General features: G+C 47.8%; 2 protein-coding genes across 2 annotated transcripts; one reads left to right on the top strand and one right to left on the bottom strand.

Moving 5' to 3' along the window:
- Positions 1–765: 765 nt before the first annotated feature.
- On the bottom strand, positions 766–1,152 carry LOC144695433 (histone H2B type 1-L-like). Its single transcript, XM_078566321.1, has one exon. The coding sequence runs from the start codon at positions 1,150–1,152 to the stop codon at positions 766–768; it is 387 nt and encodes a 128-aa protein (XP_078422447.1).
- A 15,241-nt stretch (positions 1,153–16,393) lies between these two features.
- LOC144695311 (uncharacterized) lies at positions 16,394–17,288 on the top strand. The gene has a single exon (XM_078566213.1). It carries the CDS (start codon positions 16,398–16,400, stop codon positions 17,286–17,288), a length of 891 nt encoding a protein of 296 aa, XP_078422339.1. The 5' UTR covers positions 16,394–16,397.
- Positions 17,289–17,503: the final 215 nt, after the last annotated feature.

The raw sequence follows: 17,503 nt of genomic DNA, 5'->3' as shown, positions 1-17,503 counted from the left end.
TTTGGTATTTTTTTTTTAAATGATCCGGAATGAACTGTTTGGTACAAATTTGTGGATACAAATGTAATCGTGACTTTCTATTCGGATATCTGCTTGAAAAGGGGCAAAAGAAAAAAATCACGACCGAGGGATTAAGCGGATAGATCTGTGAAATAGCCGAAACGGCGACTTCTCCTGCGGTTTTAATGTAGAAAGCAGTTGATTTTAAAACGCTTTAAAGGTGGAGTGGCTAATATTGTAACAGCGGGGACATCATAAGTTGTGACATGGCCCTCGGGGAAACGATTATTTGTTTTAACCTGGAAGCCAGTCCCACTTTAGGCAGATATAGATGCAGGTGAAGTTTTTAAAAAAAAACTCTTCCGAGTTACCTACAGTCACAGATTGCAACTCTTTCGAGTACAATCACAGTTCTTGGTTTCCGGGACATGAACCCACAACCTTCTGATTCAAAGGCGAGGGTGCTATGGACTGAGCCACACCTGACACCTCGCAGGTGAAATTTAAGGTGCACCTAGACGAACAAATGAGCAAGGGGTATTATATTGATGGAAAGAGGCGACTGCGGTGCGTCTACACCAGCATCGGCCTTTTGGGCCCCGACTTGTGTGTTGAACTTGTCACTTGAAACTACGGCCGATTGAACTTGTACAACTGTGTGTTTAGCGCCGACAGCTTGTTTGAATTTAGCCCCTTTGTTTATGTATCTGGCTCTTAAAAGAGCCGTTGTTATTTTGTTTTTTCATAATCTTTAGAATCGTCTTCCTAAACGGAGTTGGTGTACTTGGTGACCGCTTTGGTGCCTTCGGAGACGGCGTGTTTGGCCAGTTCCCCCGGCAGCATGAGGCGGACGGCGCTCTGGATCTCCCGGGCCGAAATGGTGCGGCGCTTGTTGTAGTGGATGAGGTGCGACGCCTCGGAAGCGATGCGCTCGAAAATGTCGACAACGAAGGAATTCATGACGCTCATGGCCTTGGACGAGATCCTGGTGGAAGGGTGGACCTGGGTCAGCACCCTGTACACGTAGATGGAATAGCTCTGCTTGCGAGATTTTCTTCGCTTCTTGGGCGGCTTCTTGGTGACTTTAATCAGCGACTGTTTCGACGCCTTGCGGGACGCACCGCCCTTCGTCGCAGCCGCCAAGTCAGGCATTGCACTCAACTCGGACCAACACAAGTCACATGAAAGGTGCGGCGTCCGCCTCATATATATAGGGACCCTATGCTAATGAGGAATTGGAGTGATGGATTTTCCTATTGGCCAATGTTCCGCTTTTAGCCAATCCCGTTACAGGTTGTTATGCCTCGCTCGGCGGCCTGGGCCAATCAGAAGGGCGGGTCGGGTGGTTTGTTCCTACAGTTCCGCAAAGCTCGGGCAGCAGAGCGTGAGGTAGGTGACCTTTGACCTCCCCCCTCCCACAAAGTCCCCCTCTGTTAGAACCATAGAAAAGTTACAGCACAGAAGGAGGCCATTCGGCCCATTTTTTCATGCCAGCCTGAGGACACCCAGGTGCCCTTTCTAATCCCACCTTCCTGCAGCCGGCCCATAGCCCTGCAGCTTACAGCACTTAAGGTGCAGATCCAGGTACTTTTTAAAAGAGTTTAGAGTTTCTGCCTCTACCACCAACTTGGGCAGCAAATTCCAGACACCCACTACCCTCTGCGTAAAAAAGTTTTTCCTCATGTCCCCGCTACACCTTCAGCCACTTATCTTGAATCTATGACCCCTGGTTCTAGAATTCTCCATCAAGGGAAACAATTTTATCCTGTCCACTCTATCTATTCCCCTCATAATTTTGAACACCTCAATCAAGTCACCTCTCAGCCTTCTTTTTTCTAAGGAAAATAACCGCAACCTATCCAATCTCTCCTCGTAGCTACACTTTTCTAACACTGGCAACATTCTTGTAAATCTCCTCTGTACTCTCTCCAGAGCTATTACGTCCTTCCTGTAATGTGGTGACCAGAACTGCACACAATACTCCAGTTGTGGCCTCACCAGTGTTTTATACAATTCCAACATTACATCCTTACTGTTATATTCTATACCTCTGCCAATGAAGGAGAGCATTCCATATCCTTCTTTACAACCTTGTCTACTTGAACTGCTGCCTTCAGGGACCTGTGTACTTGTATGCCATGATCTCTCACTTCACCTACCCCTCTTAGAATATTCCCATTTATTGTGTAATCCCTGTAAGTGTTTGACCTCCCTAAATGTATGACCTCACACTCCTTGTTTTGTTAAAATGTTGTTTCTCATCTTTAGAAGCGACGCCCATGGAAGATTTTTCACAGAAAGCGCCTCGAAACCTCCTTATGGGTTCAGCACAGGTTTAATCTTGTCTTATCAGCTGTGAATTTCGAGCATTATCTCTTAATTTTAAGCCACTACATAGTGAATGCTTCTTAAATCCTTAAGTTTACGTGCATTTTAAATGAAGTCAGCAATGCTAACGGAAATTGCTGGAATTGCTGAGCGGGTCTGACAATATCAGTTAGAAAGATTTAATGTTTCAGGTGCTGACCTTTCATTGGAACTGAGTCATTGTAGTATTTTGCTTATCTACCCTATGCATTTGTGTGTTTATCAATTCAAGATCAGTGTGAGGAACAAAATGTCTCTTGTTTAGGTTTTTTTTTAACCCATCATTTGTGGCCCCTGTACCCGACAGGCCGACTGTGAACGAGGCGTCAGCTCGCCCCGGGGGTAACAAAATCAGCACAAGATCTGCAGCAAAGTAAGGAGCATCAGCTTACATTTATTTTGTTTTGTGACCCATTTAAAAGTAAGTCTTCGGCACTACAGGTAAATGTTTAAATTGCGTCACAAAGGCAGTGACGGAAATTTCATAAATAACTAAATCCATTTCACAAACTCCGCTCCAGCTGAGATCGAGAACTTTTAGCCAATTCTTTTATGGAAATGTAAGTGGTTCTGAAAAGAGCCTTTTATGTTTCACATCTTTCTCTCCGCTCCTTGTTTGTGCCTCTACCTCCTCTTCCCCGCCACCCGCTTACGCCCCACAGGCCTGCACGTTGCCGGCCGCTTGGGGGCTTTTTTCGGCTTGGTCGCCGACCGTCTGAGCGTTTTCAGCCCCTTGGAGTTTTTATGCGGCTTTCTGGCCGCCGATGTCGCCCTCGGAGGAGACCTTTTTCTACTTCCGGGTTTCTTCTGCATCCCTCCCTCCGCCTCTGGCGCGGTGCCGCTTTGGAGAGGAGCCGGGCCGCCTTCGCCTAGCGTCGACGGCCCTTTGCTGGTGGGCGCCTTGACGGTCGGGTGCACGGGCGGGACGCCGGCCCCCTCCACGTCGTAAGCGGCGGCCGAGACGTTTTTCTGCCTGGCGGCCAGGGCGGCGGGGGCCCGGCGTTCCTTGGTGGCGGCCACGGCTTCCAGGATGTGCTCGGCCACCGTGCCGACGGTGGCCGCTTTCTGCGGACGGTAAGTGTTCTTCTTCTTGGCGACGGCGGCAGTGGGGAGGGGCGGCGGCGGCACCGGGGAAGCTGGGTCGACAGGCGCGGGAATGGAGGGTGCGAGGAGGGTGTAGGCGCTGCCAGCGGCAACGGCCGGCGGCGTCGCCGTCGTCACCATCATGGGCGGCGGAGGTGGCACGTCCACCTGATCAGGTACAACAACCTCAGCCATCAACAGGCGGCAGCGTCGCAACAATGAGCCCGCGGGGCGGCAGCAGCTATTTATATAGGTGTAAGGAGGACGCGGGCGAGACAAACCGCCGCGCAGCCGCAGCCGCCGCCGCCGCCCCTTTGGCCCCGCCCCCTGCCCTTGTGCGTGTTTCTCTCTGACATTTCGAGGGATCCGTTTCATTCCCTACCCGGGCGCCCTGCACCATCCGTCTGCCCCGTCTCCGAACCCCACCTCGGCCAGCAACCTCCAAACCACTGGCCGGCCACAAAGCCCGATTGCCATTCTCGCTCAGCAGCCCGTTCCAGCCGGCCCAAAGCGGCAAGCCAACATCCTGGGGGTTACCATTGACCAGAAACTGAACTGGATCAGCCATATAAATACTGTGGCTACAAGAGCAGGTCAGAGGCTGGGAATCCTGTGGTGAGTAACTCACCTCCTGTCTCCCCAAAGCCTGTCCACCATCTACAAGACACAAGTCAGGAATGTGATGGAATACTCCCCACTTACCTGGATGAGTGCAGCTCCCACAACACTCAAGAAGCTCAACACGATCCAGGACAAAGCAGCCCTGCTTGATTGGCACCCCATCCACATACATTCGCTCCCTCCACCACCGGTGCACAGTAGCAGCAGTGTGTACCATTTATAAGATGCACTGCAGGAATTCACCAAGACTCCTTTGACAACACGTCCAAAATGCGACCTTGGCCAACTAGTCATTGTCGCTGGGGCAAAATCCTGGAAGTTCCTCCCTAACGGCACTGTGGGTGTACCTACACCACATGGACTGCAGTGGTTCAAGAAGGCAGATCAGCACCACCTTCTCAAGGGCAATTAGGGGTTAATAATAAATGCTAGCCTAGTTAGCAACAACCATATCCTGTAAATTAATTGTTAAAAATTGTCAAACTTTGTTCCTCTGCCAGCACGATTCCTCGCACCTTGCTCTCCAGGAGCACACCAATCCATATGGAAGGAAGACGGCAATCTTATCCCAGAACTATGCCTTCTCATTCTAGTGCTGAACTTTAAAATGTGTCGTTAAAACCCCGACACATGAACACAGTTGAGCCTCGTCTTCAGGTTGTGCCATTACAGTCAGAGATTTTGAACAAATGATATCCAGTGATTTTCATCTACTCTTCAAAACTTTTTACTGTTTTACTATCAAAATAAAAATTTAGAAAATGTGATTCCCATGTCTTAAGATTTTCTATTTGATTAAAATAAATTAAATACATCAAAAAGCAAAAACCTTGAATGTGTTCTTGGGTGAGCCGATTAGAAATGTTAAATCATGCAGTTTCAAGTTCTGAAAATGTCATGATATACTTCCCTAATTTTTTCTTTTATCCCTTCATGGGATGTGGGTGTCACTGGCAAGGCCAGCATTTGTTGCCCAGCACTAATTGCCCTTGGCTCACCACACCATTTCAGAGGGCAGTTAAGAATCAACCACATTGCTGTGGGTCTGGAGTCACCTGTAGGCCAGACCAGGTCAGAGCAGCAGATTTCCTTCCCTGAAGGACATTAGAGAACCAGGTGGGTTTTTACAACAATCGACAATGGTTTCATGGTCACATTGCTGAGACTAGCTTTATATTCCAGGTTGTAACTTGAATTCAAATTCCACCAGCTGCTGTGGTGGGATTTGAATCCTTGTCCCCAGAGCATTAGCCTGGGCCTCTGGATTACTAGCCCAGTGACATTACCATAACGCCACCATCTCCCCTTAATATTGATCATCCAGCTCAGATCAGTTCAGTTTAATACCTCTTATTCTACAATTTGAACATCACCATTATCCACAGTGAGCTCTGAATAATAGGGAAATGCTCATAAGTTGCTTCTGTTTATAAAACTTAGGTGTCAGTGGAGACACTTTGAGATCTGAGTCAGGAGGTTGTGGATGCAAGCATCACTTCAGGCTGAGGTGGTGTTACCTTTCAGATGAAGCATTAAACTGAGGCCCTGTCTTGGGAATGGATAAATTATCCTAAGCTACTATTCCATGAAGAGTAGTCCACACCTCCCAGTGTTCTGCCTATCAATTTTCCCTCTGCAACCCTCACTGAAATAGATGATCTGGGCATGGATTAGATTGTTGCTTATAGGACTTTGCTGAGGGTACTTTGACTGGCAAATTTTCCTACAACAGTGACTACATTTTTAAAAATAATTCAGTGACTGCAAGGTGCTTTGGGACATCTTGAAATGTGAAAAGTACAATTCTAAATATGTAATTTTCTTTTTGTGAAGCATAATTATATCTTAGCACCATGGCATCTGTTTAAAAAATAAACAATGAAGTGTACAGGTTTTCTCAGTTCATGATGTAACCTTACAAAAGTGTTTCTGCTGATTTCTTTCAAGCTGCAGGCTATTAGTCAGAAAGGGATAGATTCAGACCAAGCATTCTTGTGTTCAATATATCATTGCATCACCATTGGAGTTCGGTTACAGCTTTTTAAAGGGCCTATAGATGTTAAACCTGACTGCTTCCTTCAGGTAGGCATCAAAGATCCCATTGCGTTATTTTGAAGGTGAGCATTGAAGTTCTCACGAGCATTCCGGTCAATATTTATTTACCCTTCAACCAACATCAGTTAAGCAGAGTTTGGAGCCGTTGTCACGTTGCTGTTTGTGGGAGTTTACTTACATAAATTGGCTGCTCTATTATCTACATTATAACAGTGACTGCCCTTCAAAAGTGCATTACTGCATTGGCTGTAAAATGCTTTGGGATGTCCTGAGGTAGTGCAAGGTGGAAGTCTTCTTTCTCCTTTCAAAAGCGGAGGTATTTAAAAGCTCTGAGAATACATCTAAGCATCAACCCCCTAACATAGTGATTAAGGAATCATACGGCTGTGTCTGAGCACCAGTCATATTGAAATTAGTTGTTGGAAAATGAGCTTATTAAAGGACAAGCTTTCTCCCCTGCTATCCAAATGAACCACAGGGCCAGAAAACTGTCCTGATATTTCTGTGCTGGATCATGTGTGCTGAAGGATTCTTGACAAAGAGATCATGTGATAGTCCACTGCCTCCTGCCCAACCCCAGAGACAGATGCTTCCACTAGTTCATCCCCTACACAAAGAGGTAAATCAGCTGTAACAGGTAGAATGCAGCAAATAGCTGTGCACGTGCACAAACAGACAGTTAACAGTACATTCCGACACTGTGCACAATCATTTACTACGTGGGTTAGATAGGCTTGCATGTGACTCATGGAGTATGAAAGATTGTTCAGAAGGCGTAGAAGAATACATCTACATTAATTGGCTGCAATGAAGACACCAACTCTCCCTTTGTTGAACCTACCCAAATAATTTGGTGGTTGAACACCTCACAGTGAGCAGTTTGACATAGGTCCTCTATCATCTCCCAATCATTTTTTAACTTAAGATCAAATGGATGGTTTTGAAATTTGGACCTAACGTGCAGTTCCCTCTTATCCAGCTTATATTTTGTCTTTAGTGGAAGGACAATAACAGTGTATTCAGGTAACTGGACGATTCATAGACAGTAGGTAACATAGTATGTATCATTCTGTATATTGAAGAAAACCTTTCCTATAGTAACCAACAAGCTGCAGCTACTGTTTCACAAACATGAACTTTATTGATAAAATTTGTAGAAGTACATGACATAAGAGATGAATTTTTGACATTGCATAAAGTGCAATATTGTTTAACTTATTTCAATATATTATGTGGCATTCTGAGGTGCCTCACTATACTTGTACAGCCCAGGTGGTTTTACATGGGTTTCAGCCCTTTGGCGTACTATGGGGGGAGAGCTTTGTGCAGTGTTCTTTTTCCCCATTGAGCCTTTGCCCCAAACTTTAGTGTGCCCCTCAGCATGTTGTCCTGGATCTTGGAATGTGCCAGTCTGCAACACTTGTTCAAGAACAGTTCTTTGTGCTGGAAGACTTACACATTTCAGGCAGACCAAAGAGTGCCTTTCACTGAGTTGATATTTTTCAGCAGCAGTTGATGTTTGTGTAAGTATCTTGGGTGACCCATACTTCGAGTTTTCTTGCAAATTAACAAACACTAAATTATATGGTGTGACTGGCTGTACATTTATGTTTAATTTTATTGTTACACTTTATTCCTGTTGTGATCATCCTTTGGGTAAGGACGATTGACAGGTGACAAAATGGGAAATTGTACTTTGGGCCTTCATTGAGCAAATGTTGCATTGATCTGAAAGATGTAAGAAGGGAGCAAAACTCAGCAGAAATCAACAGAACTGGGACTTGCTATGTGGGAACAGGTAGATCAACAGTTCCGAGAGGATGGACAAAACAATAATGCCTTGAATTCGAGACAAGACACCTGGATGCCAAGGTCACCATGAATTCACTGCTTGCCATGGGAATGCTGAATCCCTGTGCCAGGGATGGAGCGTGGGGAGCCAATTGTTTGAAAGCTTGACATGGCTTGAATGGGCACAGATGTTTCAATGACAGGTTTTGTATTTGGTCTGCTCAAATGAAGGCTAGGCAAAGATGGATCAAATCAGTCTCCATAGACTTTCTTATGTTAAAAAAAAGTGCAATAAGGGGTTCCCTGAGCACAGAGATTTGTAGAGCTTTTACATTTTGCATTGATTGGCGCCATGACATCTGGAGCAGACCAGGGAGTGTTTATGCGGAGACCATGCTTATACCCAGGAGTGTAATGGTAATACTGCTGCACTTTGATATTACTACTGCTCAGACATTAACATGTGTCAGCTATTATTTATACTGAATAACATATAACCACAGTCACCAATAAGGGTTATCACTACAAATCATTTCAAAGTTTGGGAAAAGGGACAAAAGTAATTTGACTACCCGAACCCTGTTCAAAAACAAACAGTTGCCTTGGTGTGTGACACTGGGAACAACCCGTAGAGCACAGAGTCCTGCGTTATTGAGCTCTTGGGATGAACCCCAACAAAAAACACGGCTTCTGTTTCCAAACCTTTGTAAATAGTTTTACAGCCATGGTAATGAGGTGATGAGCAGGCATGTGCTTTTGAGCTACATTCCTGTTGTAGCAGCACAATGCGGGCTCATTGTTGGCATGCATGGTATATGCAGTATTTCCATTTAAGTGTGTGCCCTTCAATCTACCCTAACTTGGCACGCTTCGCCATTGAAGGGAACTTCATCCTCTTTCTACCCAGGTAGTCTGCATTTACACGGATAACCAGCTTCTGCAACACTGGCTTAATAAAAAACAAAATACTGCGGAGGCTGGAAAACTGCAGTAAAAACAATAAGCGCTAGAAAAACTCAGCAGATCTGGCAGATTCTGTGAGAAGAGAAAGAGTCATATTGGATTCGAAACATTGACTCTCTTTCCCTCTCCACAGATGCTGCTGAATTTTTTCAGGACTTTGTTTTGCAATTTCTGCAATACTAGCTGCAGAATGGTTCAGTTTGGGGGGCCACATTTCCTTCGGTTTAACTTTCTAACACTCACCCAGGCTTTGTTCAGTGAAGATTGTAGTTCCACCAGCTCCATCAGGCCCAGTGGCCACAACAGTGAAAGCGAAAAATCAGTACTTTAGGCGCAGCGGTCCTTTAAGGGCTGCAGCACCATTTTCCTACACATTGCGGCAGTGCTCACTCCAATGTGCTGACATATTCGGAATATATGAAGCGACCCTGCCGAATCCAGCAAATTTAGATTACTACTCCTTAGCGTTGGAGTCCATACAAATGCAAGTGCAACTCATTTTTATTTCGCTCTGTTTCTGCTTAATTTTTGGCCCTTGTTAGGGACATCAACATAAGGGTTTCTTGAAGTTTTTACTGTACTCAGTTACGGGCGTGCAGTCCTGCTTAAAGCAATTTTCATTGTATCCCTTCCACCCAAGGAGGTAAAAAATGATATTGGATAGTACTACACTTGCTGCCTGTTACACTTCCCACCCCATATTCAGTTCGTTTGACTCTATTGGATCTGGATATCGGACAGGAACTCCAACAGGCGAACCATGTGATACCACTGGATGAATTTCTACCCCATGCAGCCTAATAGTTCCAGGAACATGAAGATTTGCCACAAAGTTTTCAGGTTTTGAATTGTTACTTTTAAAAATAAAACCCCATCTAGCATGTCGATTTTGGTTACTGCTGTTGGTCAACGTAGCTCTTTTTTTTTTCTAACACACGCTGGCTTTTAAGATTTACTGAAGTTTGGTGCAAAGGTCCTTTTTATTTCCCTCTGGCTCTTGGTTTTTGACACGACGTTCCGATGGCTGAGAACGGTAATTAAGTGAAGAGGGCGAGTGTGATCGTGAGAAGCCGACACCATCTCAGCCAGCACCTGTTTGAAATTCTACCTCCCTGGAACCCTTCTTAATTCAAGTCACTTGATGCCATCCAGGACAAAGCAGGGAACGTGAAAAATGAGCACTTTAGGCGCAGTGACCCTTTAAGAGCTGCAGCACCCATTCTCCGTCTACACATTGTGGCAGTGCTCACTCCAATGTGCTCACACATTCGCTTCTGCTTGATTGGCACCACATCCACTCACTCCCTCCACCACCGATGCACAGTAGCAGCAGTGTATGCCACCTCCAAGATGCACTGCAGACATTCACCAGGGGTCCTTTGACAGCACCTTCCAAACCCACGACAACTACCATCTAGAAGGGCAAGAGCACATGGGAACACCACCACCTTGAAGTTCCCCTCCAAGTCACTCACCATCCTGACTTGCAAATATATCACCGTTCCTTCACTGTCACTGGGTCAAAATCCTGGAACTCTCTCCCTAACAGCATTAACAGCCTATGCTACATGGACTGCAACGGTTCAAGAAGGCAGCTCACCACCACCTTCTCAAGGGTAATTAGGGATGGGCAATAAATGCTGGCGAGGCCCACATCCCAACAATGAATAAAAAAGGAACTACTGCAATTCCTCTAAGCCTCAGGAACATATGAATTAGAAGCAGGAGTAGGTCATTCAGCCCTTCGAGCCTGCTCTGCCATTCAATAAAATCATGGCTGATCTGGTTGTGGTCTCAACTCCACTTTCCTGTCCATTCCCCCACACCCACCCCCCATAACCTTTGACTTCCTCGTCTATCAAAAACCTGTCCAACTCAGCCTTGAATAAATTTAATGTCTTACCCTCCACTGCTTTCTAGGGAAGAGAATTCCATAGACTAACGGCCCTTTGAGAGAGATAAAAAATTCCTCTCATCTCAGTCTTAAGAGGGAGACATCTTATTCTTAAGCTGCGTTCCCCCCTAGTTTTAGTCTCCCCCCACTCCAAAGTTGAGACATCCTCCAGGTATACACACTATCAAGTCCCCTCAAGAACTTATATGTTTCAATAAGATCGTCCCTCGGTTCTTCTGAACTCCAGTAAAGGGAGTTGGATATTGGACAGTACTACACTCGCTGCCTGTTACACTTCCCACCCCATAATCAGCTCCTTTGACTTCATTGGATCTGGGTGTCGGGCGAACCATGGGTGAATTTCTACCCCATGCAGTCTACTAATTCCCGGAGCATGAAAATTTGCCGCAAAGCTTTCAGGTTCCAATTCTTACTTTTAAAAAAAATCCTATTTAGCACATAGATTTTGGCCTCTGGAATGTACTAGAGTTCTTTTTAAAGTTCGTTGACTTTGGTGGGATCCTAAAATCCCGCCGGCGTGAAATTCCGCCCTCAGTTCTATTAATGTGACCCTAACCTGCGCAGCGGAAACAGACACATCGATTTCACACCTTGTCCAGTGGAAACGAATATGGGGCCGAGCGTGAAACAGGCTGCCTTTGCTGCCCGTGGGTGGGTGGGTGGGGGGTGGGGGTTGGCATATAAGTTTAAAACTCAGTCCCCTCCTGGTGTGTTAAAGCAGGGCCTGTGAAAATCGGCCTTCCAACGGAACTCGCTTTGTTCTAGCCAGACGAGTCAGGTTAAAATGGGGCCAGAAATTGGTTTCGCTCAATCGTTGGGCGGCTGTCTTTCTCTTCAATTGATTCACGCAGAGTTTGGCCCATTCCTGCCATTCTCTGACAACCATCAACAACCCACTTTGTCATAGAACCTCCCAACTGTGCTTATCTGAGGCATACTTTATTTTTCAGGATTGAAATATTGAATGTTTTTGGAGTGCTTTACCATTCCCTTCCTCGAGCATCGAAGTTGCCGCCCTCTCCGCTGATGTTGTCAATTTTCTTGAACCTGGACTGCGGTCGTTTCTCCTGTCTTGTTCCTCCATTCCTCGTTTGTCATCCTTTCCCCTCCTTCCTCCTCATGGAAATCAAGACTCACCCTACCTTGTCCTGCTCGCAAAATGCAGTAGATTCTCACTCAGTTAACCATTTTATCCCTGAGATCAATAGGTTTTTGCTAGCGCAGGCATTAAATAATATGGAGCTAAGAGGGGTGGGATGAAATGAAGGTACAGGCCGACAGTTGTTACAAGACAGACACGAATAAATCCAATTGAAAATTCAGGTGAAATTTCTTTACCCAGAGAGGGAGAGAGGTGAGAGTGTGGAACTCGCTACTACATGGTGTGATTGTGGTGAATAGTATAGATGCCTTTCAGGGGAAGCAAAACAAAGATATAAGGGAGGAAAGAATAAAGGTTATTCACATAGGGTTAGATGAAATTGGGAAGAGTGTCGGGTGAAGTAAGCTGGGGAGACGGCGGGTCACAATGTCCTTTAGAGAAGGAAATCTGCCGTCCTTACCTGGTCTGGTCTGGCCTACATGTGACTCCAGACCCACAGCAATGTGGTTGACTCCTAACTGCCCTCTGAAATGGCCTAGCAAGCCATTCAGTTCGAGGGCAATTAGGGATGGGCAACAAATGCTGGTCTTGCCAGTGACATCCACATCCCGTGAAAGGCTGAACTTAAAAGTGTTTAGGGGACACCCAATTGAAGTGTATACAAAATTCTGAGGAGTCTCGATAAAGTGGGCAGGAAAGCCTCCCTTTGGTTTTGAGGTCCCTAACTAAGTGGCATACCTTTAAGGTGGGAGCTAAGAAGTTTAGAGCGGATTGGAGGGGGTGGTGACGGGGATCTGGAACTCACAGCCTGAAATGGCAGTAAAGCCAGAAACCCTCATCACATTTAAAAAAGCATTTGGATATGCTGAGGACAAAGAGGAGAGTGGCATTAGGCCGGGCTTGTCAGCCGGCACGGACACGATGGGCCGAAAGCCCTCCTTCCGTGCTGTAAATCTCAATGATTCTATGATTGAATAGCTCATTCTATCCAGTGGCTCCGAGCCGCAACATAAACATCTTCCTGCCAACTAATCCTACAGCACAGGAGAAGAGCATTGACCCCCATCGTATCTCTTCCAGCTGCCCCGAAAGAGCTATCAGTTTCTGCAGTCCAAGTACTCTCTCCCCCATAAGTGCGAATGTCTTTCCTTTTTAAGTAGGGACCCAATTGCCTATTGGATCTGCTTCAATCAGTCTTCCAGGCAATGCATTCCAGGTCCTAAAACTGGAATCTCTGTCATCTTCCATTCCCTGCCTGTTGAGGAATGCATTTGTCTGCCAGAGCCTTCGGCAAGATCAATGCAACCCCATTTGGAAGAGTTCAATCCACAGCGTCATCATTGACTGCCTTCGGGGATTAAGATTTGGTCGCTGAGGCCGAATGATTTGACATGGCTGCCGATAGAGCAGTGGTCTTGGGCATTCTGCACAGATGGACAATCCCCGGCCGGACGTCAAGAGCTGCAGGTGTGCGGCCAGGAAGAATGTTTGCCAACCTTGGACTCAAACGGGTTATTTCCCAGGACCTGACCCAGCTACATACAAACGAGCATAGACGAAGATAGGAAATTGGAGCAGAAGTTGGCTATTCGATCCCTCAAGCCTGCTCTGCCATTCAATAAGATCATGGCTGATCTGTTTCTGTTTCAAATTCCACATTCCCACCTACCCCCCGATAACCTTTGATTCCCTTGACTAACAAGTATCTATCTACCTCCAGGTAGATTATTAAAATATTAATGACTCCGCCACCACCGCCTTCTGAGGCGGAGGGTTAACAAAGTCGCACAACCCTCTGAGAGGAAAAAATAAATCTCATCTCTGAGTTTAATTCACGCAAAACGGTCCGAATCGCCCCGGGCCCCTGATTTTATTCAGTTCCATTGCATTTAAACGGACGACCCGCTACGCCCGTTTTGCGCCACGGCCCGAGACAAACTCCCACCTCGATGTCTTCCCGCCGTGGTTGACCCAGTCTGCCCTGCAACAAGAACTTTGCGGACAGAGATCTATTAGCATAAGTTCAACCAGCGTAAACAAAAGTTTTTGGGCAAGAAGGCGGAGATTTTCCCCTTTCTGCAAGTTGCCCGCCCGCGAATTTCCTCCGCCAGCAAGCGGAAAAACCGGTTAAACTTCAGGGAACACAAATCTTTCGACTCATTAGAAAAATCCTGCCGTATTATGTCAAGTAATTCAGGTCGGACTGTTTAATTCCATTTAAAAAAAAAATATATATATATATTAATATTTAAATCCATAAACACAGTACGATCTCATCTGATCATGATGTTTACCACATCAACAGTATTGGCGAATCCTGAGGTTCTTACGTTTCGGTGGCAAATTGATTGAAGGAATGTGAAGGGATTTCTCTTGTCTATAAATGTGTTTCGTGTGTGTGCTGAAATAAATGCTGGACCAATCGACCCAGTTCATTTTGGAAATGACCTATGAAGGAATTGGTCCATTATCAATTAGAGTGGACGGCGAATATGAAATAGAACATCCATAACTGCGATTGAAAATGTAAAAAAAAAACTTGAGTTCATACAGCGCCGTTCACGACTTAAAGCCATCCAGAAGCGCTTTGCAGCTAAAGTGTTTTTTTTTTCTTAATGAAGTGCAGTCGCCCTTGTAATGTAGGAAATGAGCCGACTCAGTTGACCAGCAAACATTGAAAAGTCCTAAAGGGAATATTTAATTTAATTCCGACGTTCATATCTAGCGTATTAGCTCCCCCGATTTCCACGCATTCTTTATTTGGTCAGTTTGCTGGAACCTCAATGTATTCTCGCACATTTTATGGGATTTTGAAAATTACGAAACGCAAATTACATACTTAATATTTATTTTACATCTGGAGCTTCATAATTTAATTTAAGATCATTAGTTCTGGTCAGGAATCCCCCTAATAACTTTGTACCATCACCCATCATTCAAATGTTATTAGGTAGATTGGAAATAGCCTTTAAACTCCCAACCACAAGCCGTGTCGAGAAAGGTCAAACATCTGGCGTGCAAAAGCTCGCTGACAAAGCAGGTGGCGTAAACCGCGTAATAATTGGTGATGCAATGACATGGAAATGTGATGCATTACCGTATAAAGCTTCCTTGGAGACCAGGCTGAGTTTCAAATCAGACTATAAAAACAGAAAACGCTGGGAAAACTCGGCAGCTATGACAGAATCTGTGGAGAGAGAAACAGTTAACGTTTCGAATCTGTTTGACCCTTCTTCAGAGCTGCTGAGTTTTTCCAGCATTTTCTGTTTTTATTTCAGATTTCCAGCATCGGGGGTATTTTATTTTTATTCAAATCAGACTAGTTGGCTTTCCATTCGAAAAGAATTACGCCCTGACCAGGTCTAAACATGGTGCATGCGGGCTTGTACATCTTTCACATTCCCTCATTGCTCAGTGGCCACATGTTCGAGCAATGGATGGAAGCGCATTTGGCACAGCTCTTATAACCCAGCACAGGCCCCTGAGCGGGGCATGGTTTGTGGAACCGACCTTTGTGTTCATAACAGAAAGAGCTCAGATCATTTCTGAAAAAAATAAATCAATTCAAGTTTTCTTGTTTTCCAAAAATAAAACTGTTCATAAACAGCAATCCAAGGGAAATAGATCTGACATTTTTGGAAGTATCCAGTTTTTGGCCCCGCTCCCATATCCCACAACCTCAGGAAATCAGAAAACATGTTCCAGGTCCAACATTGGCACACTTCAAATTGCTACATCACATTATTGGATACAGCAGTTCCCCCAGGCCAGGCATAGACCTGGTCAAGTGATCCCATTGGCTTACAGGAGTTTGCCCCGGTGCAGCCCCACTTTCCCGACGACCTGTGTTACTGCAGCCGCATTTACCCAGCCATTTCCGAGCGTCGCAAGCCGCACGGTCGCGGCTCCCTGCCGGAGAGCCGACGCCGGCCACCCTGCCGGCCGGCCGGACCTCCAGTTCCCGCCCCGCCCCGGGAATTGCCCCCCGTTTCCCGGGAGGAAGGGGCAAAACGCCGGAGGGCGCCGGCGACTTGGGGGCCCGGGCGCCCCTGGCGCCGCGACGCCGGGGGCCGGGGGGGCGAGGCGGGGCGCCCGAGGCGGCTTCGCGGCCGGGGGGAGGCGGCGGAGCGGCTCCGGGGGTCCGGGGGTTCCGGGTGGAGTGGGGAGGGGGCGTTTGAGGGAATGGGAGAAACACAAACTTGAGGAGGGAGAGGGAAGCGGGTGGGTGGTTGGGGGAGGGGGAGGGGGCGGGGGGAAAGGTTGTGGGGGGGGGGGGGAGGGGGATGTGAGGGGCGGAAGTCTCCTCCACTCCGTCCGCCTTTGCCCTATATAAGCGGCTGCCTGGACTCGCCGCCTCTTCAGTTTCAGCCGCTTGTGCTGGTGGAGGCTGAAACAGGAAGAGCTGTAACCAATCCCCCCTTTCCCGCCATCATCACCGCCTCCCTGCACCCCATCCTCGCACCGCCTGTGCTCTCTCTCTCTTTCTCCCGCCAGCCCAGCATGGCCGACAACAGCCAGAAAGTGGAAGACGTCGGCGAGTTGAGCGTGGAGAAGGCGATCGCCCGGAAGAAGAAGCAGCAGCTGCCGCCGCCGCGCTCCTCGCCCCGCCGCAAGAAGACGGGGCCCACGGTCACCCAGCGCATCCTGCAGGTGGCGGCGGCCACCAAGGAGCGGCGGGGAATCTCGCTGGCCGCCCTCAAGAAGGCGCTTTCGGCCAAGGGCTACGACGTGTGCCGCAACAACACGCGGGTCAACCAGACGGTCAAGCAGCTGGTGCGGAACGGCTCGCTGGTGCAGACGGCCGGGGTGGGAGCCGCGGGCTCCTTCCGCTTCAACCGCTCCCGGATCCGCGCCGACACGCCGGCCCTGGGCGCCGGCCTTGGAGGAGGAGGGGGAGGAGTGGCTGCGGCGGCGGCGGCGACCCTCCCCCCGGCGGCGGCCGGCACGGCCCCGCTCAAAGACGAGACGGGCGGCGGGGCCCCCAAGAAGAAAACGTCGGCGCCCGTCAAAGCCACGCCGACCGCTTCCAGGAAAGGGTCGCAGGCCAAGAGCTCGGCCGCCGCCAAGAAACCCCGAGGAGGAGGAGCCGCCGCCGCCCGGCGCAAGGGGGCGACCGCCAGGAAGCCCAGGAAGGCGGCGCCGACCCGCCGCAAGCTCAAACCCGCCCGCCGGCCCGGAGCCGCCCGGGGCAAGGCAGGGGGCGGCGGCGGGGGAGGCCGGGCGCGGCCCTACCGCAGGAACAAGCCGCTCCGGGGCGGCAGGAAGACGGCGGCCGGGGCCAACATCCACCGCCGGCGGCCGCCCGCCGGCTCCAAACCCAAGCGGTCGGTGGGGCGCCCGAGGAAATATCCCCCGTTCGGGCCCAAGAGGGTAAATTACGCCCGTCGGTAAAGGGATGAAACTTCGTCTCCCTCCGTGGAAAAGAAAAACTAAAACAATAACACAAAGGCTCTTTTCAGAGCCACCGAATTTAGCAGAAGGGGAGCTGGATCACATAAAAAGCTGCCAAATATTTTCTTCCGAAGATTGGGCGGGGGAACCATTTGGCTCAAGTTAAGAAAATTAATAGATTTAGATTTTTGCCCATTTGTAAAAGCGAGAGGAAA

This window comes from Cetorhinus maximus, chromosome 21 (assembly GCF_964194155.1).
Source record: "Cetorhinus maximus chromosome 21, sCetMax3.hap1.1, whole genome shotgun sequence".
NCBI lineage: Eukaryota > Metazoa > Chordata > Chondrichthyes > Lamniformes > Cetorhinidae > Cetorhinus > Cetorhinus maximus.
Note: the sequence above shows the minus strand (reverse complement) of the source record. Positions and strands in the feature narration are given on the sequence as shown.

Excerpts from the sequence above, each read along its gene's own strand:
- LOC144695433 (XM_078566321.1), bottom strand. The coding sequence starts at position 1,152 with ATGCCTGACTTGGCGGCTGCGACGAAGGGCGGTGCGTCCCGCAAGGCG.
- LOC144695311 (XM_078566213.1), top strand. The coding sequence starts at position 16,398 with ATGGCCGACAACAGCCAGAAAGTGGAAGACGTCGGCGAGTTGAGCGTG.